Here is a 9,600-nt window from a genome sequence, read left to right as displayed (position 1 = left end):
TCAAGTTTATAACAATAATTTGTACACAGTACGCACTCAATATGTTTCCACAATGCGATTTCTTGGTGAATACATCCAGACCGTATATAATGGCTCTAGTAGGACATAGTACGACATCAAAGACACTGCAATTATCCGAGGATAATGCACCTCTCGGTCGGATCTCGAAGCACTTTGCCCTCTTGTAACGATGCAGTGCTATGTATGTATGTATGTATGTATGTTATCAGCATTTTATAGATACCTACGCAAAGGAAAACAAACATTACTTTTATGTACGATTTTTTTAAGTTCTATGTTCTATCTAATTTATACTTAGTATTTTCTAGGGTTTGATTTTACGCGAGTATTATACATTTAGAAATTAAAGACTTTTTAACGGATTTTAAACGCGATTTAATCATTATATTATTTTCCCGACGTTTCGAACACTTTACAGCGAGCGTGGTCACGGGGAGACTGAGATGTTGTACGTCTTGACGGTCATTCAAAAATTGTTATTTGTAAACTACCTCCACCTATTCCTCCGTAGTTGGTATGTGGAGTATTTTTCCGGATGTTGGCAGTATTGGCTGATCGTGTCTTCTAGTCTTTTGGTACGTTTGACATGGGATTTTAAATTCTTAATAACAGGATCCCAGGTGTTAGAGAGTTTCAAACCATCTTCTCTATTGAAATTTGGATGTTTTTTAATTTCAATAGCCTCGCGCACAAGTCTTGGAAAAAATTTATTTTCTCTGGCAAGGATTTGTGGTTGGTCAAATCTTATGAAGTGGTTGTTGTCCAGTGTGTGTTCACATACCGCAGACTTTTTGTGACGCCGATGCTTGATATCCGCAATGTGCTCCTTCAGTCGGTTAGCAATGCTTCTTTTTGTTTGGCCGATGTATGAGAGACCACAATCACAGTCTAACTTGTACACGCCTGCTTCTTGTAGAGGAATATTACTTTTAATTGGTCTCAAGAATTGGTTTATCTTCTTGTGCGGCTTATATATAGTTTTAATTGAAGCTCGTCTTAGGATTCTTCCAATTCTGTCAGTAACTCCCTTCACATATGGTAGGTAGGCCGGTTGTCTTTCAACTGTGTGTGGCTTCGTTCGACTCCTGTGATGCTGTGGAGGCGCCTGCAGCTTGTTGTTACGTAGTACCCACTTGACATGCTGCAGTTCCCCGCTGAGGTGGGCAGCATCACAGAGGTGGCGGGCTCTCTGAAACAAAGATTTACCGACAGAAGCTAGTTGGCAAGGGTGGTGGTGAGATTCACCATTGAGGTACCTATCAGTATGAGTGGCTTTCCTATACACTGTATGGTTGAGCATGCCATCCCGTCCCCTCATTATTAAAATGTCAAGAAAGGCTAGACGGTTGTTAGTTTCTAACTCCATGGTAAATTGGATGTTTTTATGTATGGAGTTAAGATGTTCTAAAAATGCAGGTATATGTTCAGTGGGGAGTATTGTGAAGGTGTCATCTACATAGCGTTTATATAGTCTCGGTTTGACTGCATCCCCGTGACCACGCTCGCTGTAAAGTGTTCGAAACGTCGGGAAAATAATATAATGATTAAATCGCGTTTAAAATCCGTTAAAAAGTCTTTAATTTCTAAATGTATAATACTCGCGTAAAATCAAACCCTAGAAAATACTATGTAGACCAGTACGGACTGGAAAATGCTAACAAAATTCGCCGTTTAGAAGAACTGAAGACAAAGCGCTCGAGGTTTTTGACATCCCTGAATTTCATGAAGCAATGTCGAGAACATAATATCATCCCAGTTTGTTGTCGAATAGCACCAAAAAAGGACATAGCTGGAAGCGCAAGTATTCTAAACAAGGCAAGTCAAAAATTGTTATCTAAAGTAATTGCTGGACACCGATCGGATATTGAAAGGCTCAACATTGAGATCCAAAATGTAGCAAGTAACTTAAAGAATTTCATGTTAGATACAGATTGGCAGCTGTGCTTGAACATCTTAGATAATCGTGCACATAGTAAATTCAAATCATGCACGGATAAACAAAAGCAAAAATTTGAAAAATTACTGGCCAAGAAGAATAACTCAATGTCATCTGAGTATCCAAACGTCACTGAATGTCAACCTCAAGTGACAGCAGTTGTCAATCTGTCAAAACAAACTCTTGATAACAAAACTATTGAGGTACTGAATAGAGGTTTAAACTTTGCTCCTGCGCCGCAAAAAATACCTTGCGAAGAAATAATAAGTCATGTGGAGGAAACTTTATTCAAAAACAACATTCTTAAAGAAGACGCAGAGGCGATTCGGCAAGACATATCTTGTATACTACGCACTTGCAAACCGCCGAAACCTAACATCTCTCGCTCTGAGTCTATCGCTTTAAAACACCTGCGAAAGAATGAAGATATAATAGTACTCCGAGCTGACAAAGGAAACGCAACGGTTATAATGGATACGTCAGATTACAACAACAAAATGTCGGAAATACTGTCGGACGAAAACACCTACAAAAAAGTCGACAAGGACCCAACAAACAAGGTAATGAAACAAACAACTGACCTTATAAATAAACACAAAACGACATTAAATCTTGACACTAAGTATCTTATTCCATCTTGCGTGAAACCTCCTAAGATGTATGGCTTACCTAAAATACACAAAACTAATACTCCATTAAGACCTATTGTGAGTCAAATTGATACACCCACTCAAAAACTATCACAACACATGTCTAGGGTGCTCGCTCCCCTCAGAGGTAACACCAGTGCTTATGTTAAGGACTCATACCATTTTGTTGAGATATTAAAAGACCTAAATATCGAAAACAATGAAACTATGGTTAGCTTTGATGTGCAGTCTCTTTTTACTAATCTCCCGGTGACTGATTGCATCAATATTGTTAAGAAAAGGTTAGGTGAACACAATATGCCATTAGAATATGCAGAGATCTTAGAACATTGCCTAACATCTGGCTATTTATTGTGGAATGGTGAATTTTACATGCAGGTTGATGGGGTGGCCATGGGCTCTCCAGTATCACCCGTTGTCGCTGATATTTTTATGGAAGACTTCGAGGAGAGAGCCTTGGCCACAGCACCAGTCAAACCGAGACTATATAAACGCTATGTAGATGACACCTTCACAATACTCCCCACTGAACATATACCTGCATTTTTAGAACATCTTAACTCCATACATAAAAACATCCAATTTACCATGGAGTTAGAAACTAACAACCGTCTAGCCTTTCTTGACATTTTAATAATGAGGGGACGGGATGGCATGCTCAACCATACAGTGTATAGGAAAGCCACTCATACTGATAGGTACCTCAATGGTGAATCTCACCACCACCCTTGCCAACTAGCTTCTGTCGGTAAATCTTTGTTTCAGAGAGCCCGCCACCTCTGTGATGCTGCCCACCTCAGCGGGGAACTGCAGCATGTCAAGTGGGTACTACGTAACAACAAGCTGCAGGCGCCTCCACAGCATCACAGGAGTCGAACGAAGCCACACACAGTTGAAAGACAACCGGCCTACCTACCATATGTGAAGGGAGTTACTGACAGAATTGGAAGAATCCTAAGACGAGCTTCAATTAAAACTATATATAAGCCGCACAAGAAGATAAACCAATTCTTGAGACCAATTAAAAGTAATATTCCTCTACAAGAAGCAGGCGTGTACAAGTTAGACTGTGATTGTGGTCTCTCATACATCGGCCAAACAAAAAGAAGCATTGCTAACCGACTGAAGGAGCACATTGCGGATATCAAGCATCGGCGTCACAAAAAGTCTGCGGTATGTGAACACACACTGGACAACAACCACTTCATAAGATTTGACCAACCACAAATCCTTGCCAGAGAAAATAAATTTTTTCCAAGACTTGTGCGCGAGGCTATTGAAATTAAAAAACATCCAAATTTCAATAGAGAAGATGGTTTGAAACTCTCTAACACCTGGGATCCTGTTATTAAGAATTTAAAATCCCATGTCAAACGTACCAAAAGACTAGAAGACACGATCAGCCAATACTGCCAACATCCGGAAAAATACTCCACATACCAACTACGGAGGAATAGGTGGAGGTAGTTTACAAATAACAATTTTTGAATGACCGTCAAGACGTACAACATCTCAGTCTCCCCGTGACCACGCTCGCTGTAAAGTGTTCGAAACGTCGGGAAAATAATATAATGATTAAATCGCGTTTAAAATCCGTTAAAAAGTCTTTAATTTCTAATTTATACTTTTTAACGTTGCCTCTTTATGGAACGGCATTTTATACTTTCTTGTTAGAACTAGTGAATTGTGACATTTCTAGACCGGGAGATAGTGACACAAAATTTCGAGTCATTTGTCACAGGATGGCGGTTCTACAGGGGTCCTTGGATATCGCCAATGCCTTTAACACCTTGCCGTGGGACAGGATTTTAGACGCTCTGCACTTTCACCGCGTTCCGGAATATATGATGCGCCTACTGCGATCATATCTTTCGGACAGGGCTGTGGCGTATCCTACTCAGGCTGGGTGGAGCGAGAGGAGGGTGTCGTGCGGTGTTCCACAAGGTTCAGTCCTTGGACCTCTCCTGTGGAATATTGTATTAATAACCATCGTCGTGCAGCAATTTACGAAAATCACCATGCCATACTTTTCGGACGATTCCAAATGGTCGCCATACCGCCAAAAATCTGCAAAAAATTTTTTTTCGCCAAACTTTTTGTACCAGTAGGTATTGCATTTGGATTTTTGGAGAGATTTGCCTTACCTAACTGCATTTTTAATATTTTCATGTATTATGTATCTTTTGTTGTAAACTGTATCTAAATGTCATGGATTATAAAGGCTAAATAAATAAATAAATAAAAATAAGTGAAGATTTCCAACACCTAGATCTTTGAAATTTTGTATTTATATTCGTTGATCCTCAAACTTACAGGAAAAATTAGTGCCATACTGTTACAAATCGTTCAAAATACGAATAACATCTTACAATAAAAGAAATCTTATACACATTCGCCACCTCCCACAGGTATGGCATTATCACACTTCTATTTATAATAATCATTCAGGAGTTGTTGAAAAAAAAATTTCAGGTGGTACAAATCGTTCGGCGAGAAAAAAAAATTGCAGATTTGCAGCGGTATGGCGACCATTTGGAATCGTCCGAAAAGTATGGCACGGCGATTTTCGTAAATGGCTGCACAACGATGGTTACCTGTGCAAAAGTTAGCCTGGTACAAATGGTTGAATTGTTTTTTTTAAATCAACACATTGGCGTCGGTATGGCGGGCTGTAAGTCACACCGGAAAAGTATGGCATGACAGTACCGCCTACTTCTTTTTTATGGGCTATCGGTAAATTCTAAAATTTTTGTGTTACAAATTGTTTGACTTTCACTATTTTTCCGAAGAGTTCGACTAACGCCCACGCGACTAAGCCGCCGGTACCAGCGTTCACACCATCATTTTTCTTTTTGTCATTGCGTACTAAGACCCCTGTAGAACCGCCATCCTGTTACAAATGACTCGAAATTGTGTGTCAATATCTCCCGGTCTATTCACTTTCTAAACTTTAATTTATATCTGATTTCATTAGCTTTTTTTATTATGTATTTTCAAAGAGGTCGCCAGATTCCTCTCCTTTTTATTTTCTCTTAAAAAGCAATGAGGGAAGGAAACAGAGGGAATTATAAAAATTTATTGCTTTCACTAATTAGGGGTTTATAAAATATTATAATCCTGTAGGACAGAGATTCAGTTAATTGTTATGGAGCGGAAACCTTTGAAACATTTTCATAAGCGTAGCAACTTTAAATATTAATTATTAAATAATAGTCGACAAAAAATATAAATAACACACCTTTATTTGTAAAGTTTACGAAGGTTTTTATTTGATTTAACTTCATTTTATACAACTATTACAACTAAAAATAATATAAGCCTAACAATTGATATGGTAATAACAATGTGTGAAGTCCCGTGTCCCCTAGTGGGGTAAGGGGCAGATGCATTATGCATACATCTGTTTCACTGATCCACTTCCTTTAGGGACAAGTAGGTGATCAGCCTACTGTGTCCTGCCAGACCGAGACATTTTTTTTTCTTCGTCTCCACCGGGAATCGAACCCAGGACCCCTCGGTTCTACGCTCACGCGTCAACCACTGTACCAAGGAGGCGGTCATGGTAATAACAATGCTTCATAAAATTTCTTACAAAATTCATTGAATAAGTACTCGCTCGCAATAATATAAAAAAAAACATGGCTGATTTCGAAGAATCTCTAATCCGCACAAAGATAAACCTTTTTGACTTCATTAGGTATAAAAGAGTTTTCAATCATTAGATAAAATAATAAGTCTGCTTTTCTTTAATGATTAAGAAATCAGATTCCTAGCATAAAAAAGATTTACTTCCTTTAAGCTTTCTGAAACTTTTAATAAAATGTGCAGTATAGATTTAATGTAGCTTATTCTATTATATGCCTTATGAGATTGTGTTCTACGTTCCTTCATAAAACATGAAGGAAATATAATAATTTTTCTCAAAAAAGAATTACGTCCGTAGAAAATTCGTTTTGTTGTGTCAGTCATAAGTCACTCATATTTGAGAAAAATTGAGAATACTTGCGCTGTTTTTATTTTCTAACATCTAACTGATGTATATTGTAAGGATATGGTTAATTCTCCTGTAAACAAACTGAAATAATAAAAATGTTATTTAAATCACTCTTTAGATAGAGCTTCTATAATAAATACTATCAAGAATAAAACAAAATTTCGTAATCCGTTAGCCGTTATAAATGTTAATAATAAAACAAACCAATCTACAATACTCAAAACGCAAAATGTGCATGATATTTCGATGATCTTAATCCTTAATTGATCCTTGTAATAATAATGGCTGAACACAATATACACAATATGATCACATATGTTAACAAGTAATTGGAAACGCATCTATTCGCCTTTATTACATCAAGCATACAAGATAACAAAGTTTTATATTAATCTATGCTCCAATCTCGTCGAGGGGCGGTCGCCAAGGCAACAGGTGCCACCCACGTCTTCTTTCTCAGGCACATCTAATGCACTTACATTGAGTAAAGTCTTATATTATTTTCGTAACAACTCAGTACAGTTTTGAGCTCGGAGATCCGAGTAACAAGTTATTAAGATAGTTACGCATCCACCCCAACCCTCTGTGTTAGGTTGAGCAATAGCCTTCCGCTGGCCTCAGCAAGACCACCGGAAAGTTCTTGCAATTTAACATAAGCATTCCACATAATGGAAAACATTTGTTTCGCAATAAGGTATCGCTTGTATCATTGCATGTAATTCTGGCATTAACATTTGTGACTCCAAATCGTCCACTTGTTATAGTTAAGTAATTAAATAAGTTTAATTTTAATTTTATTTTATTTCTTTTTTTAAAAAAGTCAAATCGCTCCCGCAAAGTTTAACTGGCGCAGCCGGTAGGATAGCCACATAAGGTCTGCATGCCTAGAGGTCTTCAAAATTAGCCCTAGAACATTGCTATAAAGGCCGTGCTATCCTAAAAGAACCGAAATATAAATTTGTTAAACGACCACGACGAGGACATGGGATCGACGATCGGTTGGTGAGTAAAACTTTTTGCCATCCTTTCTCATATATTCCTATATCCTTTTCACGAGAGTGTAATTTTGACTTTTAATTATTTTTTAACTGTTATTTTGGGATTGAACGTCTCTCATTATAACGGATCTGGTTTTAATATGAAATTCTATTAAATCAGTAATTAGTTATAACTTATACAATAAGGAATATCGTATTTAATTCTAAGAATTGTCTTGCATAAAACTCTGCACAGACTAATTAGCTATAGAGTGTAACTTAAATAAAAGTTTTACATAAGAAAAGTAAATGAATTTTTGCATAAAGAAATATTAATATTAATTGATTTAAATGATCTCAAAATTGATCGTAATTCAATTAATAAATTTTATATTTTATATGTGATTCACTTTACTTCAAGTTTTAATTTTTATAGTAATTGATAACATATAATTTTTTTATTGTGCTATATTTAAATTTTTATTATATTGTGTTTTAAATTGATTTCTGTGTGTGTGTGATTTTTATAATTCGAAATTATTGTAATTGGTTAAAGACTTCAGAACTTTAATTACTCTGTACTTATTTAACATGGAAAGCGTAAACGTAATAACAATTCCGAGTGATATGTTAAAGCTTATTCCTCTTTTTGGTGGAGACAAAAGAATTTTGAATTTATTCTTTCGAAAATGTGAATATATAATTAATAAATTTAGAGGGCATGAAGAACAGAATATTTACGTTTTACATGCCATAACTAGTAGATTAATAGGCGATGCCGCCGCGTTATTATCGGAGCGCGAAGACATTAATACTTGGCCCGCTTTAAAGGAATTACTAGAACAGCATTTTGGTGATCCGCGTAGTGAGGATTGCATAAAAATCTCTCTCGAGTCCTGTAAAATTAAATCCGGCGAAAGTTACCTTGAATTTTGTAATAGGATACAGAATATTCGATCATTATTAATATCGAAGGTAAATTTATCGGTAGATATGGAAATTAAACGCGCGAAAATTGCGATTTATAATCATACAGCCCTGAACGTTTTCTTATATAATTTGCCCGAAAGCATGGTGCGTATTGTAAGACTGAAATCACCTAGTACATTAGAACAGGCTTTAGAAATCGTTTTAGAAGAAGTTAATTTTCACGAGCAATACCAATCGCGCAATCGTATCCACAATAATACAACGCTGCCGAGGCAAACGCCTAACGTTACGGTGCCCCAATTTTTACAAAATAATCCTCAACAAAGATTTAATTTTGGGATACCAAATGTACCTCAAAATGCACAGCAGGCAAAATTTGGTTTTAAATTTACACCTCAACAACCGTTTAATAAAAACCCACAGTTCGGGTATAGGCCTTCATTCAATCAAAATCCACAATTTGGTTATAGGCCTCCTCAAACTTTTGGTATAACGCCACAGAATTTTGGTCAAAGACCTCCTCAAAATAACCACTTTGAGACTACTGACATTTCCATGAGGACAGCACCCCCTCGACCACAAAATATAACTCAGCCAGGTTTTAGAGTGAACGAAACCGACTTACTGTATAATGACAATTATTACTATGACTACAATCCTTACGACTATACGAATTACTATAGCTATAATCCTTACGACTATACGAATTACTATGGCTGTAATCCTTACGATACGAATTACGAATACGATGAGAATGAGATTTATACACCCACTGACGATACTCAAGACATTAATGTGCTTCCGTCTGATGAAAAAAATTTTCAAACGAAAGCCTCTACCAAGAAAAAATCATAGAATCAAATTGCGATCCAAATCTGAAATTGCCACACATTTATATTCCTGAAATTAATTCCAAATTTATGATTGATACTGGGAAGCAAAATTTAAACACGGACGCTTTATCTAAAATTAGGGTTAACGCTACGCATTCCGATAACGAAAACGAATCTATGGTTGTTAATATAGGCGATAGAGACAATAGGCCAAGAACGCGTAACGACTCTAGTACAATTACTATATCAGAACGCGATT

General features: G+C 36.7%; 3 protein-coding genes across 3 annotated transcripts; 2 read left to right on the top strand and 1 right to left on the bottom strand.

The window, feature by feature from the left end:
• Positions 1–395: 395 nt before the first annotated feature.
• On the bottom strand, positions 396–1,531 carry LOC123699829 (the record flags this gene model as incomplete). The annotated part of the gene is made up of 1 exon (XM_045646866.1): positions 396–1,531. A coding segment is annotated over one exon (1,023 nt), but the record flags the coding sequence as incomplete, so codon positions are not given.
• Positions 1,532–1,547: 16 nt separating this feature from the next.
• Positions 1,548–4,192, top strand: LOC123703162. Its single transcript, XM_045651075.1, has one exon. The coding sequence runs from the start codon at positions 1,609–1,611 to the stop codon at positions 4,072–4,074; it is 2,466 nt and encodes an 821-aa protein (XP_045507031.1). The 5' UTR covers positions 1,548–1,608; the 3' UTR covers positions 4,075–4,192.
• Positions 4,193–8,088: 3,896 nt separating this feature from the next.
• LOC123699818 lies at positions 8,089–9,363 on the top strand. The gene has a single exon (XM_045646855.1). It carries the CDS (start codon positions 8,170–8,172, stop codon positions 9,361–9,363), a length of 1,194 nt encoding a protein of 397 aa, XP_045502811.1. The 5' UTR covers positions 8,089–8,169.
• The last annotated feature ends 237 nt before the right edge of the window (positions 9,364–9,600 follow it).

The sequence above is a fragment of the Colias croceus genome, chromosome 2 (genome assembly GCF_905220415.1).
Source record: "Colias croceus chromosome 2, ilColCroc2.1".
Taxonomy (NCBI): domain Eukaryota; kingdom Metazoa; phylum Arthropoda; class Insecta; order Lepidoptera; family Pieridae; genus Colias; species Colias croceus.
This window is presented reverse-complemented; position numbering and strand designations above follow the sequence as displayed.

Bases quoted from the DNA above. Each gene is read 5' to 3' on its own strand.
- LOC123699818 (XM_045646855.1), top strand. From the start codon at position 8,170: ATGGAAAGCGTAAACGTAATAACAATTCCGAGTGATATGTTAAAGCTT.
- LOC123703162 (XM_045651075.1), top strand. From the start codon at position 1,609: ATGTATAATACTCGCGTAAAATCAAACCCTAGAAAATACTATGTAGAC.